Below are 16,386 nucleotides of genomic sequence, written 5' to 3'. Positions count from 1 at the left end.
GGGGGGGGCGCGGGTGCGCGGCGTCCGGGGGCGGGAGGGGGTTGTTTTCGTTTGGAGCACTTCACTCGACCCCCTTCCTTGGCGCTCCCCTCCCCCCGTCACTTTCCCCGCTCGCCCGGGTCGCTGATACAGCCGCCGCCGCCGCCGCTGCTGTTTCGGGAGGCGGAGGAGGAAGAGGACGCAGTTCCAGCGACTTTGGAAGCACCCGGCGCAGGCTGCATTGATTGATTGACACCTCCCCGCCCCAGTTTTGCGGTGTCCCTCCCGCGCAAAAAGCCTCTCTCTTGGAGTTGTTTCAGCTACTGAGCTGTGGACACAGGACGGAAAGGAGGAAGCTGACACCCCTCTCCCCTTTTTAAAAAAAGAAAAAGAAAAGCAATCCAGTTTTTGCATTTTCCTCGGAAAACGTCCAAAGGAGAAAAAGATCCCGAAGCAAAGGTTGTGGGGTCTTCCCTATTATTCTCCCTCCTCCCCGCTCGGTTCCCCACTCCCCGAAGGAAAAAAAAAATCCCTGGGAGATGGTGACATATGAAGCGAGCCGGGAGGACCATGGTTGAGAGGACCAGCAAGTTCTTGCTGATCGTGGCCGGTTCGGTGTGCTTCATGCTGATCCTGTACCAATATGTGGGGCCGGGGCTGAGTCTGGGGGCGCCCAGCGGCCGCGCCCTGGCCGATGACTTGGACCTCTTCCCCACGCCCGACCCGCACTACGTGAAGAAGTATTACTTCCCAGTGCGCGAGCTGGAACGGGCGCTCACCTTCGACATGAAGGGCGACGACGTGATCGTGTTCCTGCACATCCAGAAGACTGGCGGCACCACCTTCGGCCGCCACCTGGTGCAGAACGTGCGCCTCGAGGTGCCCTGCGACTGCCGGCCCGGCCAGAAGAAGTGCACCTGCTACCGGCCCAACCGCAGGGAGACCTGGCTCTTCTCCCGCTTCTCCACCGGCTGGAGCTGCGGGCTGCACGCCGACTGGACGGAGCTCACCAACTGCGTTCCCGGAGTGCTGGACAAGCGGGAGAACGCGGCCCTCAAGACTCCGAGGTAAGAGGAGAACCCCTTCCGAGGTCTGTGCCCCCGGGTAGACAAGCGGGGACACCCCGAACTGGTGGTGACGACAGGCGGGGGTGCCTTCCTAAATGCATTAGTGTACCCTAGTCCTCGCTTTCTGGCTGCATCTCTCGTCTCTCCTCATGGACACCTCTTCCTCCAGTTTGTTTTTTTAACCTTCTTTCATTTTTCTCTTTTCTACCTATGTCCTTTCCTTGACCCTATTATCCTCCCTTTTGGCACCCATCAACTCCCTCACCCCATTCCTTTTGCATCTCTTCCTCTCTGTTTTTGATCCATTCTTTCCCTTATTCCCTGCCAGGTGCTCCCCGTCCCTATTTTCCCTCTTCTCTAGCGGGTTCCTCCCCCGATTCTTTTCATTGCTTGATCTGCCCACATCCCTCCCAAACCTGGCCCTCACCTTTCCTCCTTGTTGCTTCCAGGACACTTTCTCCCTTCGTTCCCTGTCCTCTGGCTCCCCCAGTCTATTCTCTCCTCTTGGGGCTTCTTTTTCATTTCTTCCTACCTCCCCAGTAACACGTCCTAGTGGCAATGTGTTGGGTCTCCGGGTTGAGACTTATCGATTTGGTATGGGCAGTGCCCTTCGGGTTTTCCACACCTCCGGGGAGCCTCTCTCTAGCTCTCACACAGTTCACCTTAGGGCACTTTGGGGGGCTCTCGATAGTCATGTCTTGGTCACCGCTTAGCATTTTTAGGACTCATACCCTCTCCAGACATTGCATCTCCCCGGGAGGGCAGCACAGGTTTTTAAATTCCTAGAAATTCTTCTCCCCCTCCTCAGTTCTCCACTCTGGAAGTTCTCGGAACTGGGCAAGCTGTCCTCTTGGTTTAGTCTTGTGCCGATCCCACAGACTGGATGTAGTTAGGAGGGGAGAGTGTGCTTGTGTCCAGAGTGCTTCACTTTACCAGTTAAACCGTTCATTTAGCAGCCGGTAAAATTGGCATCTGAGGTTACTACCGCTCACTAACCCGAACCCTGCAATAAGAAGGATGTGCCCATGCTTCTTTAGTGTGTGGCTGCCCTAGACTGAGTCTTTTTTCCCAAATGCTTGCCGACAATCTGATTTTATGCCTCCTGGAGCAGGTAGGCTTTTTGTGGGCTTCTGTCACCCCTGCTCTTTCAGCCAGGTTTCCACAGCAGGGTACCTGCACCCTGATCCCAGGGGGCTGATGGAGGTTAAGGTATTCCCAAAGACTGAGTTCTCTCAGCTTTGAATAGAAAGAACAAAGACTTGCGTGTCAGTTTACTGTGCAGTATCACTGAGTTGGAGGCTGGGAGAAATCTACCTGTGCTATTGGTAATTTGGTTATCCTCAGGACCCTGGGGCAGAATTACCTTCAAGTTCAAAATCTTATTTAACAACAACAACAAAAAAAAGCGAACAAAACTCTCTGACAGGAGACTCCTCCTTCCCCTTAGACACAGAACCAGGTTGGTGAGTGGATTTGTCTGGGCAGTGACTTTTCTTTAAAAACAAAACCCAGGAATGTCTTCTGAGACTAAAATGGACCCAAGCTTTCTTGTCAGTCGTTCCGCTGTCCGCATCAGGTAGATAGGGAGCACACAGCAGCGGGGGAATCCAGAAGAGGTGCTTATTAGCTCGGTGTGCCAGCTGGTTTGTTTAGCTGCCTCTCAACCCTGGACTTTGACTTCTAATAAACGTCTCTTTTTGTTGTTGTTGGAGAAGTGGTGTTTTGTGCTGGGGGTCGGTTTGAGTGAGGGAATCCTGAGCTATTAAGTAACTCTCACTGTGAAGACTTTAGACCCACAGGGCCTGAGTGGTGCCAATTTCCCAGTTACTTAAAAAAAAAAATTGGGATTCTTTCCCCCCTATTGTCTCTGTTTGTGTCAGGTTAGCTTTCTGGAGAGTGACCCCCGACTGCCTGCCTTCTTCTCTGGTGCTTCAAGTTCGGGAACAGGTCCAAGTGTTAGTTTTTCTCCGCCTGCCTTTTGTTTACCTAGCCCAGAGCTGTTTGCCTAAGGACTGAGTTTTCTGAAATGCTAGGGCTGCTGTGATTTCTCCTTTGTTTGTTGTTACTGGCATTGGCCAAGTTCTGGAACCAGTTAGTTTGGGGGTACCTGATGGCACTACATGGGTAGTTAGCTGCCTTCTTAGGAGTTAGGCTTATCACAGATCAATTATCATTTGACTGGGTAAGGAGGTTGCTTGGTCTTTTCCCATGCTGCTCCAGACTAATTTCAGAAGAAGCCAATGAAATGAGGGTACCTGGGACTTTTTAAGAGTATCCTTTCCTTTTCTTTGTTCTCCAAAAGGATACTTTTTCACATTGTCTTTTTCATACTGACAACTCTAGGATGACCCATTATTTCATTTCATCCTTTTCACTATTGCAGGGCTGCTAGGGTTGTTATAAGCTCTGAGGTTTTAGGGTTTGGTTTGGGGTTTTTTGTTGTTCTTAAATCTGGTGTAAATGAATCAAGGGGCCATTCTTACTTTACTACCAGTCATATGCCCTTTCTAAAAAGCAGAACCCAACCTTAACTAGGGTACCCTCCTACCCTCTCTGCCTTTTGAAACTTAAAAGGTATTTAGCAAGATCCACCTGCAAAATGCCAAAAGCCCAAATCCTCAGGCTTCCCAAGGAATTGGGGTCTTATCATTGTACAAGCTAGGCATGGTACATAAACTCCCAGTGTAGTTACACCTCCTTTTATTGTTCTGGTGCTCCATGTTGGATTGAACAATGGGGGAAATCTTAGAACCATCAGAAGATCACAGGATTCTGTGTTCCAGTGACTGATCATCATTGAACAAAGCAGAAAAGGGACAGGGAGATGTGCTAACTTAGTAAACAAAGTCGGCTGATTGGACAAGAGCTTCAGCTGTTTCCTTTTCTTGTGGCTTTCTGAATCCTGACTTATCTATAAGTGGGTTTTGCTTTCGGCTGCTACTTCTCAGAGTTGTAGAGAAGAGAAATGTATGTGCAAAATACATTCTTCTCCATCTTCAGAGACTTGAGATCCCTTTGAAGTAATGTTGTTAGCGAATCAAAAAGTCTTGGTTTCACATCGGGAAAATTCCTTTCTTCTTTCTGTGAGGGAGCTTCTTCAACTCTATCTCTTCAGACTAAATTTCATTTTGTGTAGGCGGTGTGATGGTCCACTGTCTTAATTTTTCTTTTCCTCCACTAGGAGTAGCTCAACCTTGCTTGCTGAGCCCCTTTACAAACTACTCAGTGAAAAAGACCAGTCCAAGAAGTGGAAGGAAAGCTAAAGGGATGGGGATTGGGAGGAGTTGAGGTTGGAAGGGGTATCATCTTTGCAGGTCAGGTCACAAAGAATAGGAGGTCTTCTCTCCTTGCTCTCCTGCCCCCCTCAAAGTGTGGTCCCCATAACCAAACATGCACATAGAAAAAGCATGGTTCCAGAACAAGCAGATGGTAATGAGTTCTAATTAAGCAAGGATGAAACTGAAAGGTCCCAGTTCTTTCCTGCCATCTTACCTGCCCATTTGAGCAGGGTGTGAAAGAACCCCAGCTCTGTAGTGTTTCTCAAGGCCTCGTGGGTCACTGGGGTGGCCTTGAGATGATGAAGCAAGAGGTTTCTTTATAAAACTCAATTTAAGTACTAGCAGGCATTTGCTTGGTAAAACTATATGTGTTCTCTATCTCACTGGGACTATATTGTGGCTTCCATATTACTTTTTTTTCTTCTCTCTCTCACCCCTCTCAGTTTAATTTCTGTTTCAAGCACTGGGTAGATTGCTTTTTTAATGAGCCTCCTCAAGAGGCTAACTTAATCTTGGCTTTGTATGTGCATAAGCCGGTCTGTCACCAAGGTTTACCTGCTGAGCTATTCATTGAAACATTTCACTAACCAGCATTTGAGAGGTTGGGGAGATTGGCTAGGAAAGCAGCCCCCATCTGTCTAGAGACCTAGGAACTCTCTAAATATGGAAAACATCCTTATGAATCTAGGGGAAAGAATGAGCTTTTGCTGCAGACAGTTTTTAGAAATCCCTTGTTGTCTTTTGGAATATATCTGTTATCAAGTCTCTCCTGATTTCTTGCAACTTTTGTTTATTAGTTTGAATTTTGGAAATACAAGTCCTAAGAGATGCTCATGGTGGTGGTGGTTGTTTTTCTGGGAAAAGTGTGAACTTTCACAGTTTCTTTTCCCTTGTTTTCTCCACTGTGGCTCATTTGCATTTGATAGGAGTTGGCCTATGCTTTTAGGAGCCTCAGAATACTAAGGAGATGAATGGAAATGGCAACACTTTATAATTACTTTCTGAGATGAAACTTGGAAATCTTTAAAAATCATTACTATCTCTTTCTTGGGGAGTATGCAACTGGGAAAGCAGGGATTCATTCATATGTAAAGAATTGAGAGTTGGCAAATGTTTGTCTTCCATTTTGTATGTGTTGTATGCTGTCTAAACCCTGGGTTGTGTCAATATTAGCCAGAGAGGTTTGGCTAACGTTCAATCTTTTGATGGAAAAGCCAGGCAAGTTTTGCTCATGATCTGACCATGGAGAGCTGTCACCCACACTTTTGAAATGCTAATAATTACTGGTCCTTAATGAAGCTGATTGAGTGGTCACACATGCTTTGGATGCATGGTGTTGATGTCTAAAGTTCCTTGGCATTTCTAAGTTTGGATCAAATGAGAGGATGTATACACAGCTCTTTATATAAACCATAAAGTGCTATGTGAATGTAAGCTATGATTACATAGCATGGTGTAGTGAAGGCAGCTACCCAGTATTATATGGATAAAGGAAGTGAATGAAGAGCTAGCGAGATTCAAATCCTGCCTCTGATACTTATGGACTGTGTAACTCTGGGCAAATCACTTAATCTTTCTGAAGTTTCTTTTTGGTAGCACCCTATAACAAAGGAATGGAAGCTGGGGAGTATGGGGTGTGGCAGGGAGCACACTAACTCAAGCTAAAGTTGACATTAATTGTAATTTGGACTTTTACTGATTGAAAATTTATGGATAACAATTCTTTCGTTTCTCTCTTCTCATCCCTCCTTTTTGTCTTCAAAGGGCTAACCTGTTGTTTTAAAATTTGATTTATTGACTTCATTTTTATATTACAGTAATTTCCCAATTATATCACTCCCCCTCCTCCCCACCCCCCAGGAGAAGCCTCCCTCGTAACAAAGTACAGGTGAGCAAAACAGACAAAACACACACTCACAAAGCCACATAACTTTGTCTGACAGCTGATACTTGCTTCCATAACTTTAAGCCCTACCTCTCTCAGGAGAGGTTATTGAGGAATCACATTTGGTATCTTTCTTAGCCTTCCTAAACTTTCCTTGAAATGGAGATAAATTTTAGTGAACACAAGTTATAACGTTTTATTTTGTTTGAAACTATTGTTTATTGGGACTTCAGGCTCTCCTCACCTCCAGAGACCTTTAGCTTCACTGACTCATTGGGATGTCTTCACTTGGGGGATGTTCCCAGATCATTCATTAGATTTAATTACACTCAAAGTGAACTTCCTTGACTACCAGGCAAGGTGACGTCCAGGAATGATTATAATTGCGTTCACTGCTTATGAGCCAGTCACCCAGGAACTGCCATATTTAGGGCTGTTGTTACCTCCTTTTGAATAAAACATGTACAAACAAGAGTTTTCTCATCACGATTCTATATGGCCTCTAGGAACTTGGATTGTTCCTTGTAATCCTCCTGTCTGACACATCAACAGTCTTTTGTGAGTCATATTGCAAGAAGTACAAGAGAAGTGTTGGGATACTCTGGTGGTTAAGCATGAATTATTACTATATTCCAGAACCTGGACTCCCTGCTCTAGGGCAATGGTGTCAAACACAAATAGAAATGGATCCTGAAGGCTGCATACTGACTTTGTTGTTTTTCAGTTTTTCAGTTGGGGTTTGACTCTTCATGACTCCATTTGGGGTTTTCTTGGCAAAGATAGCAGAGTGGTTTGCCATTTCCTTCTCCAGGTCATTTTCCATATGAGGAAACTAAGGTAAACAGGGTTACGGGACTTTCCTAGGGTCACTCAGCTAGTAAATGTCTGAGGCCAGAGTTGAACTCAAGAAGATGAAACTTCCTGGTTCCAAGGTCAGTATCTACTGGTACACCTCCTTTCCCAGTATACTAATCTAGAAAACTACAGATCAACATTATCTATAGTATATTGTATTTTTTTAAAAATTTGTTAAGCATATCCCAATTATATTCTGTGAGGTTCTTGCTGCAGCAGTCTATAATTCTTAGACCAAAAGCTACGAATTGAACATCTCTGTTCTGGTGGGGAGAACAAGAAAGTTTAAGATACCATCCTTGTACTTAAGAAATTTATTGTCTAGTTGGAAATTTAAGACTTTAGGAAAAAATAACTAAAAATAAAATAGCAATAAGTAAAAATAGCAACAAGCAATAAGTGCTGGAATTGGAAGAAGGTAAAGATATCTATAGGCTGGTCATAAGGTTAGAGATTAGAAGTAGAAAGGATAAGAGGGGGCAGCTAGATAGCTTACTAGATAGAGAGCCAGTCCTGGAAATGAGTGATACTAGGTTCAAATTTGGACTCAGACTCTTCCTAACTGGGTGAGTCATTTAACCCTAATTCCCTAACCCTTACTGCTTTTCTGCCTTAGAACCAATACTTAGTATTGATTCTAAGAAAGAAAGTAAGAGTTTCAACAAAATTAAAAATAGAAAAAGGATATGGGATGTCATCTAGTAAATGGATTATAGATTTAGAGCTGGAAGATTCTTTAGGATCTACTTAGTCTATCTTCCTTGTTTCTCATTGGAACTTAAGGCCCAGAAATTTGATATAACTTGTCCAAAGATCCCAAAATAGGATCTGGAATTCAAACCCAGGTGCTCCAACACCAAATCCTTTTTTTTTTTTTATTTAAAAGTTCTTATGTTTTATTACAAAATATAAGAAAACTCAAAGCCAGAAGGACACAGGGAGAGTAGACCATTCTCATTGTACTTATAGAATTTTCACTTTCATTTTGGGGCTTGTATAAAAAAAAAATTAAAATGTTAATGGTTCCTTTTTTTTTTGCCATGTATAACTTATTCTTTTTATATTCCATCAAGTACCCTACTTTTTAGCTTCAAAATTATACATCCAGAAGATTTTTCAAAGAACAATCTCATGCTTTGTCATTTTATAGTATGTACTTCTCTGTTACTTTCATTTTATTTTTGTTAACTTAAATTTTTTTAGTCAAGAAATTCCCCCCTTCTTGGGGAATGAATCAACCCCAAAGATACATCTAAAAGTTGTAATGGAAGGAAAATTGTTCGAGAGAAAAAAATTCTGGAGGTCCATATTGACAGCATGAAAGATGATCAAAAAAATAACATTCTATAATGAAGGCGACCAGGAGCCAAGACTTGAGCCAGGAGATATTATCATTGTTTTGGATCAGCAGGACAGTCCTAGTCTGAGATAGGACATTTTCATATCCAGTTGGTTGAAGCATTCTATGGTTTTTAGAAACCAATATCAATTCTTGATAGTAGAACTATAGTCATTACTTCTCATCCTGGTCAGATTGTCAAACATGGAGATATTAAATGTGTACTGAATGAAGATATGCTTATTTATCACTGACCTTATAAGAAAGGAATTCTAATAATTGAATTTAAGGTAAATTTCCCAGAGAATGTCTTTCTTTCATCAGATAAGCTATTTTTATTAAAGTTACTGCCTGAAAGAAAGGAAGTACAGGAGACTGAAAAATGGATCCGGTAGAACTGGTAGACTTTGACCCATGTCCAGAAAGAAGGCACCTTTACAAGGGAAGCTTATGAGGATGATGAGCCTGGGAGGTGGTGTTCACTGTCAAACCTCTTAATGGGAGCCAGTGAATACTTTTGATTGTAATGCTGGCTTTTGTATGCAGTAGTGAATGAGTGAAGGACTACAATCATCTTAACACACTTACTACTAGCTATTGTTTTTATTGTAATAGTCTACTATAGTTGTGTTTTAAAAAGCTAATAAAATCAGTAATATAGAAAAAAGAAATACCTCCTTTTCCCCCCTCCTAACTACCCTTCCCCATTGAAGAAAAAAGAATAAATCTTGTTATTGTTATTCGAATTGGTATCTTTTCTTTTTACATCATTTCTCCCCCATCCCCAACCCCAATCAATCCTTCCTCTTCTATCCTGGCTAATGAGGCTTGAGTTCAAATTCAGTGCTCTTTCCAATATACTTCCCATCCTATACCATGCATCTTTGTCAGAGAAATCTTCAGGGAAGAGACAAGATACAAGCTGGGCTTTGAAGAGTGTCAAGATGCTCAGAAACATGATTCCAAGTTGTTAAGTTTTTAAAATTAACTTTAAAAAAATGAGTGAGGAAGAAAATTTCCAAATCACTCATTGCCAACATGTTTTTAACACAGCACTATTGAATTGTGAGACGAGCTCTCTCTTAACTCATGCACAGTCTTTAAAATGTCACTGAAATAGTGAAACCAAATCTTCTGCTCATTGATGTTGTTTGAAACTCATTTTCCTCCCAAGAATTTAAAAACCAATAATAAACAGAATAGCGTCAATATTGACTTGGGGAAGGGTGCAAGATAGCCTAAAGTTTGGTTTGTAAAAGCAAACAGGCATGGATTTAGAATGCCACCTGAACTCTCCTTGTTTGTTCCAAGGGTCAGGGACTTCTGTCTCTGCCAGTCATCTCCCTCCATCCCTATTCTAGGCTTCCATGGATCCTGTAGTATAATAAGTAAAAATTCCCAAATCACTGTAGAATAATTTTTCTTTTTATGAAGGGATATTAGAGAACGTGTTTGTTTGTTTGTTGGTTATGAGGAAAAAACTCTGGACTCAGGAGAATTGAATTCTATGAACTCTGACACTGGACTACAAGATCAGGAGTAAGTTTCCTCATTTGTAAAATGGGTATAATAATCCCTTCAGTACCTACCTTAAAGGGTTGTTGTGAGGGTCTATATGAGGTGATTAATGTATGCAAAATGTTTTTCAAACTTTAAAATGGTTATATAAATATATTATGATGATTTTGGCTGACTGCTTGCTTCTGAAAAAGAGATAGGTTGTAATGATTTGCAATTGTGAATTCTTCAGGAAGATGTTTTTAGGTGAAAGGGAGGTGATGAACCATTAAAAATTCCCAGGAGCCTTTATGTCTCAAGAACTAAGGTGTAGAACCTGAAGAGAGAGAGAGACAGAGACAGACCGACAGACAGAGACACAGACCGACAGACACACACACACATGCATACATGCACAAACTCAGATAAGCTGCTGTCACTTAACCTCTTTGTACCTATTCCTTCATCTATAAAATGGGTACACAATAATGCTTATCCCATCTACCTCACAGGACTGTTAGGAGCATCAAATTACATAAATATGTGACACTGCCTTCTAATCGTTACATCACCTGTTGTACAAACCCAAGGGGCTCACTCTCCCTTGCCCCATCTACTGGATGATGCCTGAAATAATCTCATGAAATAGGAACAAAGCCTTTTATTGACCCTCAAAGATTTGTGGCCCAAGATATAAGGTGCCTAAAAGTTAATCAGATATTTTTCACTTTTTTTGTGTGTGTCAGATACTCCATTTGGCAGTGTGGTAATGGCTATAGATTCCTCAAAAAAAAAAAAATTTAAATTAAAAAAAAACAGGATTAGAAAGAAAACTGGTTATATTGAAATACTTGTCAAAATATTAAAAACTAAACAATTTCTCAGATTTTAAGTTAAGAATCCCTGCCATAGGAAGATATTCTCAATGACTTAAATGCCTAGGAAGAAGAAGGGAAGTCAGGGCCTTGATAAGGGATAATGATAGGGATAGAGAGCAAAAGATATTAAGTCAACTCACTGGACTGATAGACTAGGAGAGTTTTAAGAAGAAAGGAAAGAACTAGTAGAAATCTCGAACATTCTGGAGGATAGACCATATTCAGTTAAATTAAGTGCCTTCCACATGCCAGGCATTATACTAAATGTTAGTGATAGAAAGGTAAAAATTTAACAGCCCCTGCTTTTTGGGGCAAAGGCCCAGAATTGACCTTAGATTGCTTCAACTGATTGTCTCCCAGGTTCTACCTCAGAAGCTGGTTTCATGTTGGGCTAGAATGCAATGACTGTGCCTGCTATTAGTTGTTTTATGTGACATTTAAAAGGAGATGATTTTGAGGGCAATTTAATATGGCCACTCCTGTCCCTTGATTTACTGGAAAACATTTGGCAGAAATCTATTAGTAGCATTAGGAAGATGCATACCCATATCCTTTTAATGCTGAATGATAGCTGCTGATGAGATGAGTTGATACCAGCTTCTTCTTCTTAGAATTAGAGCAGTTGTTCAAAATAGAACTCTCCCTCCTGAAATTACTTCTATTCCTTTGAATAGGATTTACTTAGATATTTACAGCCTTCCATCCCCAAGTAGAATGTAAACTAATAGAAGGTAAGGACTGCTTCTTTTATTGTTTTTGTAAACCCAGTCTTGGATAAAAGTGATTCTTCTTGTTCAATCGTGTCTGACTCTTCATGACCTCATTTGGGGTTTTCTTGGCAAAGATATGAGAATAGCTTGCCATTTTCCTTCTCCAGCTCATTTTACAGATGAGGAAACTGAGACAAATGGGGTTAAGTGGCTCATCCAGAGTCGCACAGCTACTAAATGTCTGAGGCCAGATTTGGACTCAGGAAGACTTCCTGACTCCAGGCTACATAGCTGCCCTGTCAGATTTGTTGAATTGAATTAATCAATGGCATTTGGGACACAATTCAGTGCAAAGTGCCAGTCGTGGTCATTGTTAATCTCCTCTTTCTATACAGCAAACCTCATTTGACCCTCACTGATGCAATTCATTTCAGCTTCCCAGATTTCAGTGGTACTAGCCTCCTGGCTGTTCCAGGAACTGGGCACTCCATCTCTCTGCTCTGGTCATTCCTTTTGGGTGCCCCTCAGGCTCCAGTGCCTTCCCTCATTAATTATTTCCTGTTTATTTTGTATATAGCTTACTTTGTATGTATTAATTTGCATGTTGTCTCCTTTATTAGATTGTAAACTCCTTGAGGGCAGGACCTGTCTCCTGCCTCATTTTTGGAGCCCCAGAGCTTAGCACAAGGCTGTTAGGATTAAAATTCTTAGGAAACTGTATATTAATTTATAATTATTTATTAGATAGTGAAAGTGTGTTGGAAAGAAAAGCACATAGACCCATGGCCCCTAGCTAAGGGAGACTGCCCAGAAGAAAAGTCCAAAGACTAGACAGAGTGCTGCTTCCTAGACCCCAGGAACTGCCCTATGGAGCAAGTCCCCAGACCCTTGCTGTTTCCCTAATCCCTACTTTATGAACCTGTGATGTTACCCGTCCTGGGTCTCTCTGGCTGCATGGATCTGGTCTGAGGCCAGTCTTTAGGACTCGCAGGAGTCACATGAGGTTCTGGCATCCTCCCATACACATGTGCACCCAATCAAAGGGTAAAGTTGATACCAAAATATATTTTACAAAGGGGAAAAGGGTACAGGTTTCTGTTTATTTCACACAGGTCCTGGCACATAGTAGACATTTAATAAATGTTTATTGAATTGAATTAAATGAGCATTTATTAAATATTAGCAGCATGCACAGCCCTTCATTCCTGGGGTTGGGCTAGGGCAAAAACCTGAGGAGACAGTGATATTGGAACAAGAAAAGGATATGTGGTAGATGCGAGGCCCCTGTTCTGAAAAGAATTCAATAGCTAACATTCTACAGGGCTTTAATGTAAGCAAAACACTTAAATATATTATCTCATTTAAGCCTCACAGGATTGGGGAAGTGCTATTATTATTCCCATTTTACAGATGAGGAAATGAAGGCTGAGAAAGATGACGTGTGGCACAGAGTCACAGGGATAATGTCTGAGGCTGGAATGGAACTCAGATTTTCCTGTTAGTGAGTACACTAAGCTTCCCAGCTTCCTTCATTGAAACAAAACAAAACCTCCACTCCATACACATAGTTATTAAATAACGCCGCAGAACAGTATGTGACTAGTGGAGGTATCATGTGTGGAAATGGTGTCAGGAAATGTGTTCCAATCCCAACTCTCTAAAAATCTGTATGACCTCAGGCAAGTCACTTAAGCCTCTGGACTTTAGCTCCCTCATCTGTAAAATGATGAGACTTGACTAAATATTCTATACTGCCTTTGTAAGCTCCAGGTCCCACCATTAATACAAATATGAATGTTACAGAGAGGTATAGGTATGGCTATAGCCCCCAGAATCAACGTATCAACAATTATTAAGCACCTACTATGTGTCAGGAAATGTGCTGGGCTCTGAAGTTACAAACACCAAGAATATAGTTACTTTTCTCAGAAGACTTACATTCTATCATGGAAGACAATATTTACATATGTGTGTGTGTGTATAATATACAAAATAACAGGGTTTTGTTATGGTGGTGAGTGTTTTTAGGAGAGGAGGAGGTGCTAGCAGTTTTAGGATCCAAAAAAGCCTTCCTATAAGAAGAGAACTTAAAGTGAATAGGGAAAAAGAAAGAGTGAATCTAGTCATGGAGGACAGCCTCTACAAAGATGCAGAGATGGAAGATAATGTTGTCAATGAAGAAGGGGAAGGGAAGGGAATAAGCATTTATATATAACTTTAAAAGAAATTTTTTTTAAACCCTTAGCTTCTGTATATTGGCTCATAGGTGGAAGAGTGGTAAGGGTGGGCAATGGGGGTCAAGTGACTTGCCCAGGGTCACACAGCTGGGAAGTGTCTGAGGCCGAATTTGAACCTAGGACCTCCCATCTCTAGGCCTGACTCTCAATCCACTGAGCTACCCAGCTGCCCCTATATATAACTTTTTACCTTGGGTCAAACACTGTTATTTTAGTATTATTTAGTTTTATCAAATGTCTCATTTGATCTTTGTAACCACCCTGCTAAAGTATATATTATTTTTATCCCTATTTTACAATTGAAGAAACTGAGGCAAACAGGTTAAGTGAATTGCCCAGGATCACTCATGAGTGTCTAAGGCTAAATTTGAACTCAAGGATTCCTGACTCCCAACCCTAGCTCTTTATCAACTTTGCCATCAGCTGCCTCTATGAGGAACAACAGGAAGTCTAGTTTGGTTCAAATCAAATGTGTGAAAGGTAGTAATACATAATAAAGCTATAAAGGTAGGCTGGAGTCAGGGTGTAAAGGTCTTTAATTGCCAAAAGGAGGAGTGTGCCAGTAATTGAGTCATTGGAGTTTATTGAGCAGTGGAGTGACATGCTTAGTTTTGTATTTTAGGAATATCATCCTGGCAGTTTAGCAAAGTGCCAGGAACCCTGAAGCATGCTATTATTATCATCCCTATTTTACAATTGAAGAAACTGAGGCAAACAGATTAAGTGAATTACCCAGGGTCATACAGCTAGTAAATTCACTAAATGGTTGTTGACTGATTGAATAATAAATCGGAAAGGAAACCAGTTAGTAGCCATCTGTAATATTCTAGGAGACAGGTAAAAAAAGAGCCTAACCTCAGCTGGTGGCTATCTGAGTAGAGAGGATAGATGGGAGAGAGGTTAAAGATAAAAAATCATAAAGATAAAAAATCTTTATGAGCTGGAGTGGCCCCAGAAGTTTTATGAAAAAAAGAAAGATTTTGTTGATCTCTAGCTTACTAACTGGCCTCCTTGCCTCTAATTGCTCCCCAGTTTCAGTCTGTTTTCTAAATTGATATTCTGAAAGCCTACATTTGGTCATGTCTCTCCCCTGATCAAGAGGCTTCTCTGACTTCCTCCTGGTTTGCCTTTAAGACAAAATGCAAATTTCTCTCAGGTATTCAAAGCTCCCACTTCTATTTCCAAACAAATTTCTCATTCCTTCTCCTACACATTCTGTACATTCCATCCCAACTGGCCTACTTGGCTGTTCCCAGGAACATTCCATCTCTCATCCCCAGGCCTTGAACAGGTTGCTTCCTGTGTTTGGAATGCTCTACCTTCTCACCTAAGCCTTTTGATCTGACATCATCTCTCAAGTGCTTTTCAAGGGTCAGATATAGTGTCACCTCCTGAAAGAGGGGAAGCTAGGTGGCTCAGAGGATAGAATGCCTGCCCTGGGGTTAGAAAGACTCCTTTTCCTGAGTTTAAATTTGCCCTCAGATGCTTACTAGCTGTGAGACCCTGAACAAGTCACTTAACTCTGCCTCAGTTTCCTCCTCAGTAAAATGAGCTGGAGAAAGAAGTTGTAGACCTTTCTGGTATCTTTGCTGAGAAAATGCCAAATGAAGTCACGAAAAGCTAGTCAAAGACTGAAATGACTCAATAAGATGAGCTGGAAAAGGAAATGGTTGAACAAAAAAAAAAGTTCCACAAATTAAGAGCCAAAAGAAGAACAATGTTTCAGATTTCCCAACCTTTTGACCCACAGTTTTGCTAAGATGCTCAATTCTATTCTATAATAATGTGGATCAGAACTTCTATTCCTGAGCAAAGGCTTGTGCCAACTTACAGGCCTACCTTTCTAGTGTTAAATACCTGTTAGAAAACTGTTTTTTAAGAGATGATGACTCACTTTATAAAAGTATTTTTCATAAATTTGCTTTCAAGCAAAAAAGTGCTATTTACTATGCTGTGTGAATTTAAGCAAATTAGTAAACCTTTCTGGATCTCAGTTTCCTGTATATCTATGCTTTGTCAGAACAGATTTGAATTCACATCTTTCTTATCCTCATATCTGACACTCTGAATCTAGCCTGATGTAGTTCAGATCAGGGTGGATCCTTGCTCCATCTGTGAAGGAAATTGCTACTAAGCAATTTAATACTCTAAACATCATTTTTTTTAATCATTAAACTTTTATTTATTTATTTTTCTGAGATATTTTCTCAATTACATGTGATAACAATTTTCAACATACATTTTCCTAAATTATAAGATCCAAATTGTCTCCTTCCCTCCCCCCTCAGAGATGGTTAGCAATTTGATCTGGATTATACATTATTATCATGTAACACATACTTCCATATTGGTCATTGTTATAAGAGAATACTCAAATGAAAACAAAACCCCAAAATAAAACCTTAAATAAACTAATGTGAAAGATAGTATTCTTTGATCCACATCTGACTCCAGCAGTTCTTTCTCTAGAGGTGGATAGCATATTGTGTCATAAGTCTTTCAGAATTGTCCCAGATCATTGGATTGCTGAGAGTAGCCGATCATTTGTAAACAACATATTAAGAGAGGAAAAAGTAAGCATTTATGTGAGGGAGTGTTATAGCAGAAAGAGTGCTATATTTGGAGTCAGAAGGCACTGGTTCTAATCCCCTATTGCCGTTT

General features: G+C 41.3%; 1 protein-coding gene across 1 annotated transcript in view; it reads left to right on the top strand.

The window, feature by feature from the left end:
* Positions 1-14: 14 nt before the first annotated feature.
* HS6ST1 (heparan sulfate 6-O-sulfotransferase 1) overlaps positions 15-16,386 on the top strand; it is a 306,683-nt gene continuing 290,311 nt past the window's right edge. Inside the window, exon 1 of the mRNA XM_044669978.1 lies at positions 15-1,046. Coding sequence (XP_044525913.1) covers positions 529-1,046 — 518 coding nt within the window. The 5' untranslated portion in view covers positions 15-528. The remainder of the gene's footprint in view (positions 1,047-16,386) is intronic.

This window comes from Gracilinanus agilis, chromosome 3 (assembly GCF_016433145.1).
Source record: "Gracilinanus agilis isolate LMUSP501 chromosome 3, AgileGrace, whole genome shotgun sequence".
NCBI lineage: Eukaryota > Metazoa > Chordata > Mammalia > Didelphimorphia > Didelphidae > Gracilinanus > Gracilinanus agilis.
This window is presented reverse-complemented; position numbering and strand designations above follow the sequence as displayed.